Source organism: Phocoena phocoena, chromosome 2 (assembly GCF_963924675.1).
Source record: "Phocoena phocoena chromosome 2, mPhoPho1.1, whole genome shotgun sequence".
Taxonomy (NCBI): Eukaryota; Metazoa; Chordata; class Mammalia; order Artiodactyla; family Phocoenidae; genus Phocoena; species Phocoena phocoena.
The window spans coordinates 63,234,313-63,251,665 of NC_089220.1; the positions used below are offsets into that span (position 1 = coordinate 63,234,313).

The window sequence follows — 17,353 nt, forward strand, 5'->3', positions numbered from 1 at the left end:
TTTTCACCCAAAATTATCCTGTAGAAAAGAAGCTGTCAGGGCTTCCCTGGTGGTGCAGTGGTTGAGAATCCTCCTGCCAATGCTGGGGACACGGGTTCGAGCCCTGGTCCGGGAGGATCCCACATGCCGCGGAGCAACTGGGCCCGTGAGCCACAGCTACTGAGCCTGCACGTCTGGAGCGTGTGCTCCGCAACAAGAGAGGCCGCGATAGTGAGAGGCCCACGCACCGCGATGAAGAGTGGCCCCCCCCTTGCCGCAACTAGAGAAAGCCCTCGCACAGAAACGAAGACCCAACACAGAAATAATTAATTAATTAATAAACTCCTATCCCAACATCTAAAAAAAAAAAAAGAAAAGAAGCTGTCATACACACATTAGGGTTCTTCAAAATCTCATACTAGAAGCAGTGGTTCTGACCCCACTGCACTTTAAAATCAACTGGGAGTTTTTGAAAGCCCTGATGCCTGGGCCCCAAACCAGAGCAATTAAATCAGAATCTCTATTTTGTGAAAATGAAAGGCAAGCCAGACTGAGACAAAATATTTGCAAAAGATATATCTGACACTGGACTTGTACCTAGAGTCACTCTTACAACTCAATAATAAGAAAACAACCAAATTTTTTAAATAGGCGAAAGATCTAAACACCACCTCACCAAAGAAGATATATGGACAGCAATTCAGTACATGAAAAGATGCTCAACATTGTTAGTTATTAGGAAAATGTACATTAAGACCACAATGAGATACCACTTCACATCCATTAGAATGGCTATAAGTGAAGAGACTGACCTTAATGTTAAGTGCTGGCCAGGATGTGGAGCAACTATAACCCCCTCACACTACTGGTAGAAATGTAAAATGGGACAACCACTTTGGAAAACAGTTTGGCAGCTTCTTAAAAAGCCACACACATACCTACCATAAGACACGGCCATTCCACTCCTAGATGTGTAACCAACAGAAAGAAAAGTCGTAGTGGGTTAAATAGTGTCCCCTCTAAAATTCATGTCTACCTGGAATGTGACCTTATCCAAAAGGGGATCTTCACAAATGTTATTAGTTAAGATGAGGTCATACTGGGATAGAGTGGGCCCTAAATCAAACGGCTGATGTCCTTATAAGAAGAGATGACACATAGGGAAGAGGAGGAGGAGTGGAGTGATGCAGTTAAAAGCCAAGAAACACCAAGCACTGCCAGAAGCTGGGAGTTTCTGAAGCTAGGAAAAGGGAAGAATCTCCCCAGAGTCATCAGAAGGAGACCAGTCCTGCCAACACCCTGATTTCAGACTTCTAGCCTCCAGAACTGTGAGAGAATAAATGTCTGTCATTTTAAGCCACCCAGGCTGAAGTACTTTGTTACAGCAGCCCTAGGAAACAAATACAAAAGCACAAAGTACAGGGCTTCCCTGGTGGCGCAGTGGTTGAGAGTCCGCCTGCTGATGCAGAGGACACGGGTTCGTGCCCCGGTCCGGGAAGATCCCACATGCCGTGGAGCGGCTGGGCCCGTGAGCCATGGCTGCTGAGCCTGTGCGTCCGGAGCCTGTGCTCCGCAACGGGAGAGGCCACAACAGTAAGAGGCCCGCGTACAGCAAAAACAAACAAACAAAAAAAGTACAAAGACTTGTACAAAATGTTATTAGCTTTATTTGTAATAGCCCTGAACTGGAAATAACCCAAACATCCATTAACAGGTGAATGAATTTACAACTGGGATATAGCCACACAATGGAATACTACTCAGCAATAAAAATGAATGAATGAATGAGACACAAAACATAAGTGAATTCTCAAAACAATTATGAATTAAAGAAGTCAGACAAAAAAAGACTATATATTATATGATTCCCATGGTGTTTATCTGAGGTGGCAAGAGTGAGTGGTATGTGGGTACAAGAGGGAGTCATTATAAAGTGGCAGGAAACTTTTGACGTTGATAGATATATTCATTATCTTGACAGCACTGACAGTTCCACAGGCGTATACATGTGTCAAAACACATCAATTTGAGGGGAAGATGGCACCAGGAATCAATCTCCCTAGACAGACTAGACAACAGTGCACTGACAGAATCTGTCTGATCTTGTAACAATTTGCAACTCTGAAGTCTGTTGAAGGCTTGCAACTTCCAGGGGAAGACTTAAATGATGAACAGTGGTTAATTTAATCAGTTTTAGCGCTTAGAACAGCAATAGCTATCCACCTCTCATCCCAAGCCACGTGGCAGGCAGCTGTACACATGTTCCTGAAGCAGTCTGCTCACAGCTTATGGGAGCCAGGGTGGTCAAAAGGACCCTGTCCTCCAAATATTGGGGATTTGTGCTCTGATTGCAGACTGCTGCTTCTGATCACAGAGATGCAGACAAAGAGGTATAATCATCAAGAAAAAGAAAATTTGAATATACCTATAACTAGTAAGGAGAGGGAATCGGTAATTTTAAAATCTCCCAACAAAAAGAAGTCCTGGACCTGATGGTTCACAGGTGAATTCTACTCAACGTTTAAAGAAGAACAAATACCAATCCTTCTTAAACTTTTCCAAAAAATTAAAGAGGAGGGAACACTTCTCAACTCATTCTTCGAGGCCAGCGTTAACTTGATACTAAAGTGTCTTTAAACTACAAGAAAGGAAAACTATAAATACTGATGTAAAAGTCTTCAACGAAATACTAGCAAGCAAAATTCAGCAGCATATTAAAAGGACTATTCACCATGACCAAGTGGGCTTTATTCCTGGAATGCAAGGATGTTCAATATATGAAAATTGATCAATATAATACACCACATATATAGAACAAAGGAAAACAACACATGATCATCTCAAATAATGCAGAAAAAGCATTTAACAACATTTGACACTCATTAAAAAAGCAAACAGAAAAACAAAAAATACTTGAAAAACTAGGAATAGAAGGAAACTAACTCAACATAAAAGCCATATATAAAAACCGACAGCCAACATCATACTCAATGGTGAAAGACTGAAAGCTTTTCCTCAGGACTAGATCAGGACCAAGGCAAGGATGCCCCCTTGTACCACTTCTACTTAACACAGTAATGGAAGTTCTAGCCAGAGCAGTTAAGCAAGGGGAAAAAAAAAATAACAAAAGGCATCCAAATTGGAAAATAAGTAAAATTGTCCTTGTTTGCAGATGATATGATCTTATATAGAGAAAACCATAAAAGTACACACACACACACACACACACAGCCAGAAGTAATAAATCAATTTAGCAAAGTAGCAGGATATAGAGTCAACACACAAAAATCAGTTGCATTTCTATAGACTAATAATGAACAATCTGAAAAGAAAATTACAGAAGCAGTTCTATTTATAATAGCATCAAAAAGAATACCTAGGAATAAACTTAACCAAGGAGGTGAAAAACCTGTACAATGAAAACTACAAAACACTGCTGAAAGTAAATAAATGGAAATAAATCCCATGTTCATGAATCAGAAGACTCAATACTGTTAAAATGTCAACATTACCCAAAGCAATCTACAGAATCAATACAATCTCTATCAAAATCCCAATTACTTTTTGTGTGTGTGTGTGGCAGAAATAGAAAAACCCATCCCAAAATTCAAATGGAATCTCAAGGGACCCTGAATAGCCAAAACAATCCTGGAAAATCAAAAACAAAACTGGAGGAGCCACGCTTAATGAGTTCAAAACTTACTATCAAGCTACAGTAATTAAAACAGTGTGGTATTGGCATAAAAAGACATACAGACCAATGAAACAGAAATAAATCCAGACCCTCTCATATATGTTAAAAATGACTTTTAACAAGAGTGCCAAGACCATTCAATTGGGAAAGGGCAGTCTTTTCAACAAATGGTGCTGAGAAAACTGGATATCTACTCACAAAAAAATGAAGTTTGACCCTTACCTAATACCATATACAAAGATTAACTCAAAGTGGAGCCAGGACCTAAATGTAAGATCTAAAACAATTAAACTCTGAGAGACAAAAACAGAACAAAAGCTTCACAACATTGGATTTGGCAATGATTTTCTTAGATATGATGCCAAACGCATAGGAAACAAAAGAAAAAATAAACAAATTGGACTTCATGATAATTTAAAACATTTTGTGCATCAAAAGACACTATTAACAGAATAAAAAGGCAACCCACAGCATGGGAGAAAATATTTGCAAATCATATATAGGGAAAAACATCGAAATATAGAGAAAACTCAACAACAAAAACCCCAAGCCCCATTCAGAAATGGGCAAAGGACTTGAATGGACATTTCTCCAAAGACAGCCAAATGGCCAATAAGTACACGAAAAGATGCTCAACATCACTAATCATTAGAGAAATGCAAAGCAAAACTACAATAAGACACCACCTCACACCCATTAGGATAGCTACTACCAAAAAGAAACGAAAAACAGCTAGTGTTAGCAAGGATGTGGAGAAATTGGAACCCTTGCCCACTATTGGTGTGAATGTAAAATAATACAGCGACTGTGGAACACAGTATGGAGGTTCCTCAGAATATTAAAAATAGATGTAGCATATGATTCAGCAATTCCACTTCTCAGTATATATCCAAAAGAATTGCAAGCAGGGTCTCAAAGACCCATGTTCATAACAGCATTATTCACAATAGCTAAAATGTGGAAGCAACCCAAGCGTCCACTGATGGAAGAATGGATACACAAAATGTGGTATAAGCATACTATGGAATATTATTCAGTCTTAAAAAGGAAGGGAATTCTGTAATACGCTACAACATGGATGACCCTGGAGGACCTTATGCTAAATGAAATAAGTCAGGCAAAAAGACAAATACTGTATGATTCCACTTACACGAGGTACTTGTAGTCAAAACCATAATGACAGAAAGTACAATGGTGGTTGCCAGAGGATGGGAGGAGGGGAGAATGAGGAGTTACTGTTTAATAGAGTTTCAGTTTTACAAGATGAAAAGAGTTATGGGGATGGATGGTGGTGACGGCTGCACAATAATGTGAATGTATTTAATACCACTGAACTGTACACTTAACCCAAAATCTCTAGGGGGTGGGGTCTGAGCATCAGTAATTTTTAAACATCCCCTGAACTATTATAACAAGCAGCTGAGGCTGAGAACCATTTCATTAAAGGGTACCATCTCATTTATTTTGTTTTGAACAAAAGCGTACTACTTGGTAAAAACATATAAGCCTGAAACAATTTTGATAATGCTCTTTTTAGATGCTTATGGAGGTGAGTTGAAATCATACATTTTTCTTAAGTAGACAAACTCAACATGGATTAGTACTTACTCCTTGGTTTATACCTCACATTCCCAAATTATAAACAAGCTTTAAAAAGTAATATTGAAAGAAGTTCCAGCTGTTTGTTCCCAGTACAAAATAACTTAAAATGCTGAACACAATATAGTTTTAATACATATTTGCAATGAATGGTGTTATAGACTGAACTGTGGCCTCCTCAGAATTTGTATGTTGAAGTTCTAACCCTTAGTACCTCTCAATGTGACTGTATTTGAAGATAAGGCCTTTAAAGAGGTGATTAAGGTAAAATGAGATTATAAGGATGGGCCCTAATCCAATCTGACTGGTGTTCTCATGTGAAAAAGAAATTTGGACACACAAAGAGACACCTGTAGATGCCTGAGCACAGGGGAAGTCTTTGTGAGGACAAACCAAGAGGGGGGCCATCTGCAAGTCAAGGAGAGAAAAAAAACCTCAGGAGAAACCAAATCTGCCTATACTTTGATTCTTGGAACTGTGCAAAAGTAAATTTCTGTTGGTTAAACCACTCCGTCTGTGGTATTTTGTTATGGCCACCCTAGCAAATTAACACATAGTAAGCAAAAAAAACCACACAAGATGAAAAATTTGTGGGAAATGACACTCTGGAGCTGAACCTTACCCTGGGGCACATGCCACACCCTGAGAGCCCTACCCTGGATCTGGACAGGGCCCAGAATGGCTTGTCCTCTGAAATCTTAGTCTCAAATTTTTAGTCACCTGCTCTCTGACCTCAGCCTTCCAGTTTTCATTCCTTTATTGTCACTGTACCTTCTCCTTTACTCCACAGTGAGACTACGAGCCCGAGCCCTCCCAGACAAGTGCTCTCTGGCCTTATTTCCTTCCCTATCTAGTTTGGGCCCCATGGTGATTGTGTTAACTATTCTATCAGAACTACCTTCCGTTGCTCCCTATTACATTGCCACATCTAACCAACAAAACCCAAAATCTGAACCAATGCTACATTTTGTCTTCACTACTACTCTGGGTGAGCCATACTCTGTTGGAAAAATATTAAACCACGTATTTATGGAGAGCGATGCCTACAACTTCAATGATTCAAGTCTCAGCACCCCACTCCCTGCCACATCCTTCTGCTCGAGTTAGCATCTCTGCCATTCCTCTCAAGCACCATCCCAAGCCTTCTTCACTCTCTAGTCCTCCACTGATGCCCATCTCTCACCTTGCATCCCACTGAACATAGTACATGTCATTACCCTCAGCCTTCTTGCCTCCCAGCTATATATCTGTATCCACACCCATCTTCTTTCTTTTCTAGTCTCAGAGAGGTTTCTTTCATTTCTAACCTCCCCATCTGTGCTTTTTGGCAACCCCTCCTACTTTTGAACCTTGCTCATCAGTAATGCATTCTCTACTACTTGTCCTGCTTATTCAACATTTTTATCTTTACTGACAACCCTTTCTTCACCTTATGAACATGCACATCTCTCCCATCTCCCTAAACCATCCCTTGACCTCTACCAAACTCTAGTCACCACTATCCCATTGCCTTCCTCCTGTTTTCATCTAAACTTCTCAAAAGGAGAGTTTAACCTCAATGTGCGTTCACTCAGTTGTTATAACCTGGCTGGCTTTGGCCCTCGGTGTACTATTGACACTGCTGTTCCTAAGATCATCAATGACTCCTTACTTAGTTTTTTTTTTTTTTTAAGATTTATTTATTATTTATTTATTTTATTTATTTTTGACTGCGTCACATCTTAGTTGCGGCACACAGGATCTTCCTTGAGCCATGAGGGATCTTCCGTTGCGGCGTGTGTGTGGGCTCCTCTCTAGTTGTGGCATGCGGGTTTTCTCTCTCTGGTTGTGGTACGCAGGCTCCAGGACCGCATGGGCTCTGTAGTTGTGGCGTGCAAGTTCCAGAGCGTGTGGGCTCTGTAGTTTGCGGCATGCAAGCTCTCTAGTTGAGGCATGCGAGCTTAGTTGCCCCCCAGCATGTGGGATCTTAGTTCCCTGATCAGGGATCAAATCTGCATCCCCTGCATTGTAAGGCAGATTATTTACCACTGGACCACCAGGGAAGTCCCCTTACTTAGTTCTGAAGTGGTATCTGCTCATTCTCTCAAAGCATGCTATAGGACTGAGGGGAAAGGAGAGACCTTTTCCTAGTCCCCACTGCGCCTTCAAAGTTGTTACTTCTCCACCGCAACTGAGGCTTATATATACCAGGGGTCAGCAAATTGTTTTCTGTAAAGGGCCAGATGGTAAATAGTTTAGGTTTCGCAGGCCCATGGTCTCTTTTGTACCTACCCAACTCTGAGGGGCAAAAGAAGCCACAGACAAGACAGGCATACATGTTTGGTTCAGTTCCAGACCACCACAATAAAGCAAATATCACAATAAAGAGAGTCATACAAATTTTTTGGTTTCCCAGTGCATGTAAAAAGTTATGTTTGTGGAATCTAAAAAAATGGTACAAATGAACTTATTTACAAAACAGAAATAGAGTTACAGATGTAGAAAACAATCTTATGGTTACCAGGGGGGAAAGGAGAGAGGGATAAATTGGGAGATTGGAATCGACATATATACACTACTATATATAAAATAGATAACTAATAAGGACCTACTATATAGCACAGCGAACTCTACTCAATACTCTGTAATGGGACTTCCCAGGCAGTCCAGTAGTTAAGACTCCACGCTCCACTGCAGGGGGCATGGGTTCGATTCCTGGTCGGGAAACTAAGATCCCACATGCTGCGCAGTGTGGTCAAAAAGAAAAAAAACAAAACAAAAAACAATACTCTGTGATGACCTATATGGGGAAAGAATCTAAAAAAGAGTGGATATATGTATATGTATAACTGATTCACTTTGCTGTACAGCAAAAAGTAACACAACATTGTATATCAACTATACTCCAATAAAAATTGTTTTAAAAGTTATGTTTACATTATACTGTAGTCTATTAAGTGTGCAATAGCATTATATCTTTAAAAAATGTACATACCTTAGTTAAAAAATCCTAACCATCATCTAAGCCTTCAGTGAGTCATCATCTTTTTGCAATAGTAACATTTAAGACCACTGATCATGAATGACCATAACAAATACAATAATAATGAAAAAGTTTGAAATATTGCATGAATTACCAAAATGTGTCAGAGACACAAAGTGAGCAAATGCTGTTGGAAAAATGGCGCCGATAGACTTGCTCGACGCATTGCTGCCACAAACCTTCAATTTCTTAAAAAAACGCAATAAAGCAAAGTGCAATAAAACGAGGTATGCCCGAATATAAATGAGTGACTGTAGCTGTGTTCCAATAAAACTTTATTTACAAAAACAATTGGTAGAGGGACTTCCCTGGTGGTCCAGCAGGTAAGACTCCACACTCCCAATGCAGGGGGCCTGGGTTCGATCCCTGGTCAGTGAACTAGATCCTGCATGCACACCACAACTAAGAGCCCATATGCCACAACTAAGAAGTCCGCATGCTGCAACTAAAAGATCCCGCATGTTGCAACAAAGATCCCACATGCCGCAGCTAAGGCCCAGCACAGCCAAAATAAATCAATAAACAAATATTAAAAAAAAAAAAAGTGGAAGGGTGGACTTGGTCTGTGGGCCATAGTTTGCTGACTCCTCTTTGCTATCACCTTGTGTTGTCCCAGGCATCTGTACGGTTATTAAGAATTTGGCACCGGACTCACAGACTTCATCACCAGCCTGGCAGTTGGTGAGCATTCCATAATGTGGTTGCAGTTATTATTTTTAAAAATTATCATATGGACACTCTAATTAGCTCTGTGGATGACCACCTAGCAATTTAGGCTCTCAGTTTCTTCATCTGCTTAACTCTCATACTCTGGATTTTGTCACCACTCCAGAGCCCTCAGTCTCTCAAATCGAATCGCTAATAGACACTAATCACTCTCACTCCCTTTATGCTTGCTCTCCAACCTCACTGAGATTCCGGTCCACTTTTATCTCCCTTGTCTCCTAATCTGTGAGCTCCTACCCATCTTTACTTCCTTCTACTAACCTTGATCTCATGGTCCGTTAATTAAGCCACCCTCTCACCTACACCCTCAACTCCTGTCTTCCCTTTTCCCTCGACAGTACCACCCTAGCAAAATCTCATCCCATCCCATCCAGCTGCCTTCTCTCTACCTAGATGGCCCGGGACTGCTGAAAATGGCTCACAGATCAATGCCCTTACAAGTGTAGTTGTTGGGACTTCAGCACCACCCAGAGATACTCTCCTCAGTTCTCCCACAAATAATCCAAACTTCCAAGGCTTAAAATTGTCCTTAAGCTCTCTCAGACTATCAAACATTCTCTCACTTTCAAATGACCAATTTGAAAATTCTCCGGCTCTTCAGAGAAAAACTCTTTTCTGTACCTACACACTTAACTTATCCACTATTCTTAATTTGTTTCCTCTAGTCCCAAAAAGAGTTGGTTCTAATTCAATCTACCAGAAATGCTCTGGATCCATCTCTGCCCCTTCTGCTTCACCAATATTACCAAAGCTAAACCCTGAACCAATCCAGCCATAAGCCTTCTTTCACTGCCTGTTAACCACGGATATGGTTCTCATCCTGAGCTTCCCCATCTTCAAATTGGTGATATCCTTGCAAGATTGTTGAGTGCTGTGAGTGTAACAGGCCTAGAAGTGCCTGACAATAGGGTAATCATTCCATAAATGGTCGCAATGTTATTATGTTAAATCAATAGCTTAAAGGTGAAAGGCAGATGACAAAAAAATGGGATACAGAATTGGAGAGCTGCAGCGAGGAAAGGGGAGAACACCTGGAAAGAGAAAAGGAGACAATTTCCCTTGTCATAAAATGTCCCAATCCTTCTGTGAATATATTCAGTTGCTTTGTGAATTATGGTTAATTAAATGTATGACTACTCTTTGTTATTCTCACCAGTCTGGAGCCTGAAACTCCTCCTGCAGTATAACATTCTCCGAGGAGAAGGTTTGCTCTGGGTTCTAAATCTTTGTCAGCAGAGAAAACTAACAAATCTTCCTTCTATTAGTCTAGAATTATAGTCAGAAGGAATCATTAAGAAGAAATTATGGCAATGTTTAGCCATTAAGAGTCTTAAACAAAAGTATTCAACTAGTGATTCCATGACTGGGGCAGGAGCAATTCAAGGTGAAAACCTGGGACATCTTGCGCCAGAGAGCACAGAGATGCTCAAAAACTGATTGGGGGGCGGGTTTGCTAGGAGGATATCAAAGACACACAGAAGCTGGCTTGGCAGGGGTTCCCACAGGCCAAATTTGGGACAATTTGAGCATCAAAAAGAATAATGACGGTAATGGAGTCTAACACAGTTCATCTTAAAAAAAAAAAAAAAAGAACTAGAAAATCATCACTTTGCACCATTCCGAAGGCAGAGCTCATCTCCGTCATGTGAAAAACACTGGGTGAAGAGTTAATGGGTGACAGGATATCTGCATAGTCTTGAAGTATTACTCCACAGATTACTTAATTTTTAATTAAAAAATTACAAAGGGAAATTATAAAGGAAAAAAATGCACCTTTACAGTGGAGACATCTGGCAGTCACCCTCTTAATCGAGTGATGAAACTTAGCATCAGCAACAGAGAGCAACCTGGTATTATGTGACTGCTGTGATGCAGTAAGAAGCACACAGCATTGCCTGTGTAACATACCCCAAAAGCTTTTACACTGAATTAATGAAGAGAAAGCCATCAGACAATTAGTCCACAGTCTTGCTAGTCAAAAGTGGTCCAAAGACCAGAATCCCATCACCTGGGAGCTTGTTCGAAATATAGAATCTCAGACCCCACTCTGGACAAGTGAGTCATAATTTGCATTTTAAACAGATCCTCAAGGGACTCTGAGGTACAAAGTTTGAGAAGCCCTGAACAAGACAAACCACCCAGACTTTTCAAAAAAAATCAATGTCATAAAAACAAAAAAAGGCGGGGTTGCGGGGGAGGCGCTGCTCTGGATTTAGAGAGATATAACAACCAAAAGCAATGAGTGAATCTTGATTCAGTCCTGGGTCAGAAGAAAAAAGTTATAAAATACATTTTGGAGGAACAACTGGGAAATTTTGAATATGCAGTTTTTATTAAATGACAATGAATTAATGTGAAGGGTCTTAAATGTGATAATAGCATTTAATTACATAGAATGTTCTTATTCTTAGACACAGGGAGTTCCCTGGTGGTCCAGTAGTTAGGACTCCAGGCTTTCACTGCTGTGGCCCGGGTTCAATCCCTGGTCGGGAAACTGAGATCTCGCAAGGTGAGCGGCACGGCCAAAAACAAACAAAAAAAGAAGATACATGCTGAGATATTTAAGGTAACATGTCTACCAACTCACTTTTAAATGGTTCATAAAAACACATATAGAGGACTTCCCTGGTGGCGCAGTGGTTCAGAATCCGCCTGCCGATGCAGGGGACACGGGTTCGTGCCCCGGTCCGGGAAGATCCCACATGCCACGGAGCGGCTGGGCCCGTGAGCCAAGGCCGCTGAGCTTGTGTGTCCAGAGCCTGTGCACCGCAACAGGAGAGGCCACAACAGTGAGAGGCCCGCGTACCGCAAAAAAAAAAAAGACAAATAGAGACAGAAAGCATATGTGGAATAATAACTGGTTACTCTGACAAAGAGTATGTAGGTGTCCGTTGTGCTATTTTTTAACTTTTTCTTTAGGTTGAAAATTTTATTAAATAAAAAGTTGGAGGATGGGAAGAATGTTCAATTAGCCCACAAAAGAAATGTAAAGTCTTTGGTAGCAAACAGCATGATTTACACAACCCTGAATCTATCTTAATGCCTGCTTCCAAAGATAAACATTAAGTGTTCAGCAGATATTGGATGAGAGAAAGGAAATTTGTTGAAATCATTTTAGCTGGCAGAAATTCCTAAGGCATTAAGAGCTGTACAGCCAGTCAGCTGTCAAGTACATACAGAACTACGAATTGAATTTTCATTCAATGAGAGGCAGCAGAGTATAAAGGCAGAAGTTTTGGGGTCGGTCTGACCTTGATTTTATTAGTGGAGTGTCCTAGGGTATATTTAACCTCCCGAAGTCTCAATCACTCTATCCGTAATACAGAAATAAGATAGTATCTTATAGGGTAGTGTAAGGGTTAAATAAGATATAAGATAATGAATATAAAGCTCTTAGGATCATTTAATAAATGTTAACTATAATTTTATCAATAAAGTCAGCTAAAAGGTATTCCATAAAATGAAGATAATGTTTTCACGGACCAGATTCTGACTTTATTCTGAGGATTAAAAGTCTTCCTAGTAGGGGCATTTTCTGATCATTTTAAGTCAACGTGAGAAGGCAGAACAATTTTCACTTCTCGTTTTTATTTGGTATCTTGAAGAAAAAGCATTCAGTGAGATGATAGGCAGCCTTTCCCCAAGGATAACCTTTCCCCAAGGTAAAAGCATTTTACTTCAACTTAATCTTAGTAAACCCACATAAAGCACTGAAGATTAGCAAAATAAAGCTATTAAGAATGACTTCAAGAATCAAATTCGATAAAAAGAAGACTTGGAAATAATTTTGTCAAGCTACCTTAAACTCTCTTGACTAGAAAACTTGTGTGAAACCATAATGCTTTCATGGGAGTTTACTGAACAGTTTTCTGGAAGCACCTAGACAAAGAATAAGCATCTATCTTTTTGGCTTAAGTGCACTTGTACGCAGATGAAATAGGATTGACTTCAATAGATGGATGACAGTCTAACCCAATTATTCTATGAAAGTTGAAAGCAATCTCTCCTAAAGGTTGGCAACTACAGCCAGTGTGCCAAATCCAGCCCACAATTTATTTTCATGAATAGTTTTACTGTATTCATTTATGTATTTTCTGTGGCTGTTTTCACTACAACAGCAGAGTAGAAAAGCTGCAACAGAGACGTTATGTCCCACAAAGTCTAAAATACTTACTATCTGGCCTTTTACAGAAAAAAATTGTTGACCCCTGCTCAAGACAAGCAACCCAGGAATCAACAAGACCTGTTCCAGACTCACCTGAGGTGTCGTCTTTTTGTACTGGTCACCTCCATCTATCACATCCCTCATTATTTTTTCCTTGAGAAATTCATACTCTTCTGAACTCAGGTGAATAGACTCTACAGTTTTTCCACAGCCCAAACACTGACCACTGTAATTACAATTAAATGTGTTAAATAATGTCCTGGAAAAGAACTTTTTCTACAATGAATAATTCTAGGACATGAGGAAATTGGAAGGTAGTTTAAAAAGAGAACATTATAACCTTTGCGATCATCATACACATCTCACTTTTTGTAATCCAGATAATGTAACAAAATAGTGTGCCAGAAAACCCAAAAGAGTAGATGGCTGGCACCCAGACAAAGTTTTTAAAGTCATTCCTAAAACACAACTGGGTCCCAAATCTCTAGGGAAAAACATTTCTGAGGCGTCACACCAGGCTCACAGCACCTACTGAAAGAAACATTTTGAGCACTACAAATCCTCCAAATGCACAACTGTGACTTTTTTCTTGGCTATCCTAACTAACTTAATTATCCTGTTTCTAAGGTATTCTTAAATTTTTTAAAAATAAGTAACAACAACCTACTAAACCTGAATCGAACAAATTAAAAATAAAACATTGGCTTTTACCTTTGCTGGATTGTGGTGAACTGTCCTTTCCAATGTTCTCCAGGAACACTACAAAAAAGATTGCAAAACCAAATCACCAGAGGGTCAAATCCCTACTGAACAGAAAGATATTCGTTGTATTTACAAAACCCGTAGGAAAGAGCTCTGAGAAGTTCTGGATACTTCCCTAGAATGGTTCAATTAGAAGAGTGGTTCCTAATACTGTGATGGGGCTAAGTAACTGATGGTACTCTACTCTGGATCTCCTTCCCTTTGCTTCTCTCATCATCTGACCCTCATCTTTAACTCGAAATCTGTCTTCACAGGACCTGCCCAGAAAGCAGCCCAGACCTCTAAATCAAAACTCAACTCTAGGGACTTCCCTGGTGGTCCAGAGGTTAAGACTCTGCCCTCCCAATGCAGGGGGCGCGGGTCCTGATCCCGCATGACGCACTGCCCAGACAAAAAAAAAAAAAATTTTACTCTTTCTCCATAAAGCTGCCAGAGATTGTTCCTGGCCCAGAGTAATTTCTTCTCTTACACTATCATTTTATACACCACTCTGAGATAACTGTCTACTATTGTATTCCCAATTAGGTCGTGAATGCCATTATAATAGATCTTACATCACAGATCATGCACAGTGCTAAGCCTAAAGTTGGAGGCATTCAGAACTACTTATTGGTTTATTTGCTCAATCAACTTATCCTTTCTTCTTTCCTCTTACAGATAATACCATCCATTCCTATTGATTCTACTGACTTCTCTCCTTTCCCAGTTCTTAATTCAAGATCTCATCATCCCTCATTCAAACCTACAATTGCCTCCAAACAGATCTCCCTGTTTCAAATCTTAATTCCTCTCTAATCTTATTTTCTCACTGTTTTGGCAGTTACTTTTCAAAAAGTACTCCAAGACCAGCACTCTCGATAAGATTAAAATCCAAAATCCTTCCCATTCCAAGATTTTCACAACTTAGCTCCTCTGTGGATATTCAATAAATGTGTTAAGAAAGATAATTAAGCATGATTGCTACTTCAAAGCTCTGTAAAGATAATATATAGTAGAAAAGCAAGAGAAAAATAGAGACAAAAGGAATGAATCTGTAGGAAAGAGCCTGAAGCCAATTAGTGGTAAAGAAATAAGAGAACAAAAGACTGAAGCAATAAATCAGCACACACACAGCCAGTAACATGAATAAAAGCAAAGGGAAAGCAAAAGACAGCCTTGGAGAGAGCACTCAAATGATGGTATGATCAAAAACAGGAAGGATAAAGATTTTCTTCTTTAACACATATCAGGTTTGAGCAGGATTCCTCTCTCCCCTCTAACTATTCAAGCTGGTGAAATGCATAGATTAAACAGAATATATATGTGCACATCATACTAGTCACTAGGTTTCAGAAGAACTTCTGAAAATACTAATATGACCCAAAGACAGCTCCAGTTTTCTTGCTATGAACTCCAGCCACAAGTGCTATTTGAAAATATTCACATCATACTAGACACCTCAGAAAACAAATGATTCTTCTAAAAGGAAAAAATACATAAAAACAAGTGTTCTATAATTTCCCTTTTATGTGATGAGTAGAGATTAGCACAACTTATTTACGCTGCTACTTTTTTAAAGGCAAAGAAAACTTTGTCTTAAAGGGGAAACAATCTTACTAAGAGACAGAAGAAAGTATAATCTCACTAGAGTAATTCTCAGCAACTAATAAAAAAAAAAAGAGGAGGCTAGTTTTAGGTAACGGTATTAAAATAAAAATATACATATAAACAAAAATCAAAATTACCTTTCAAACCATGTTTTTATACTGTGTGCAAATGACTCCCCAGGATACAGCTGATTATTTCTTAGATACAAAAGAATGTCTTGCAGTTTGTTTGAATACTGATCACCTTTCATGTCTTTTCCAAAATCAAAGAAGGCTTTTAATGTTTCCAACATAGGAACAATATCATGACCTAACAACTCCTGATACAAATTCCAAGCTACATTTACATCTTGATGAAAGAGGGCTCCCTGGATACAGTCATTATAGTTCTTTTTTGAAGGAATCATGACTTTTTTGATGTCCTCTAACAGCAGCAAGGCCTCTCTCCATCTGTCTGTATGGATTAATCCCCGGATGAGAAGAGTGTACGCTCCAGATTCTAAACGCTTGTATCTGGCTTTCATGATTTCATAGACATCAATAATTTCTGACGTCTGCTTATGAAAAACGCAGAGATACAAATACTTGACCAGCAAATCATAGCCTACAATACCATTGTTTTTTGCAGCTACCCAGGCCAGCACAGATTTGGCCACATCGACAGAGCTATGGCATTTAATCATCTGTGAAATGATCCAATTTTCAAAGTTAGCCTTTTCTTTGAAATCTTCCTTCAGTTTATCCCACTCCTCTGAATTCAAAGGTTTTGTCGGGAGTTGAAAAATGTTCTTCACAGGTGGCAAGACATGCTCTTTACTCAGAGGATTCATCTGTGATCTCTTCTTAGCCGCTCCAGCTGCAAACATGTGAGAATCAGCAGAAACTTGCTTACTACTGCCCTCATCTTTTTTCCTGACATATCTGGCTTTGGCAACCAGCAGATTCGTTGCTTTGGTATTTTGTGGACACACCGTTTTAAGAGAAAACCACTTCTCTTGGTTCTTGATGCCATAACAGTCTTTAAGAAAGACAGAGAGAGAAGAGTGACCTGGGCCTAGCCCAAGGTATGGGTTGCTCTTCCAAAGTTTAGGAAAGCTTCGAATACCAGTGAAATAGAAAGTCATTATGCAGTTAAATCAGCACCAGATTGTGAGAGAGATGTTCAAAAAGTCCCAACTTCTACAGCATAATTAAGGGATTTGGGGGTAGGGAGCGGAGATCGAAGCGCAACTTTCTAAAAGATGATTTTCAGCTTCTCACAGACAAATCAAATGCTTTTGGGGCTAGCAGCAACGAAGCTTAGTTGAGTTCTCTCCATTAAACAAGGATATGGGGACATCCAACCTTGGTCGCAAGTTCCAGGACGAGGGGACCGAGAAGGAATCCTCTGGTGCCTGTTATATTCCAGTCCGCGAACCTGAGGAAAATGCACAAAGAAGACCAGCCAGTTGACTCACGTGGATCACAACTTTCCTTGAAAAGGGGCCGTATCCCACGGGAGCCAGGCTGCAGAAGGGGCGAAAAGTCGGAAGCCCCCTAGCCCAGACCCACCGGCAGCCAGGACAGAGGCGAAAGCCCGAGTCTAGGGGCCGTGGCCGCCAAACTCGTCAAATAAGGAAATGGGAGTGGGGAAGGGGCAGAGAGCTGAGCCGAGCCAACGATATTAGTAAGGAAGGGAGGTCCACAAGTGCACCACCTACTGTGTACGGATCTATCACAAACGAAGTTCACTTGATTCAACCACTCACCGCAGCACTCACGTACCATACAACCATAAACGCGGCGGAAACTACTCCGCCCACAATGCACCGCGACGTCGC

At 40.1% G+C, this 17,353-nt stretch overlaps 1 protein-coding gene across 2 annotated transcripts in view; it reads right to left on the reverse strand.

Moving 5' to 3' along the window:
* The window catches only part of PRORP (protein only RNase P catalytic subunit), a 123,526-nt gene extending 106,210 nt beyond the window's left edge, over positions 1 to 17,316 (reverse strand). Inside the window, exons 1-4 of one of the 2 annotated variants that reach the window (XM_065872296.1) lie at positions 17,282 to 17,316; positions 15,672 to 16,950; positions 13,897 to 13,944; positions 13,279 to 13,411 (exon numbers count right to left, since the gene is read on the reverse strand). In XM_065872296.1, the coding sequence (XP_065728368.1) occupies positions 13,279 to 13,411; positions 13,897 to 13,944; positions 15,672 to 16,657 (1,167 nt within the window). In that variant the 5' untranslated portion in view covers positions 16,658 to 16,950; positions 17,282 to 17,316. Of the gene's footprint in view, positions 1 to 13,278; positions 13,412 to 13,896; positions 13,945 to 15,671; positions 16,951 to 17,281 lie in introns of those variants that run through there. The other variant, XM_065872297.1, reaches the window with a different exon arrangement.
* Positions 17,317 to 17,353: the final 37 nt, after the last annotated feature.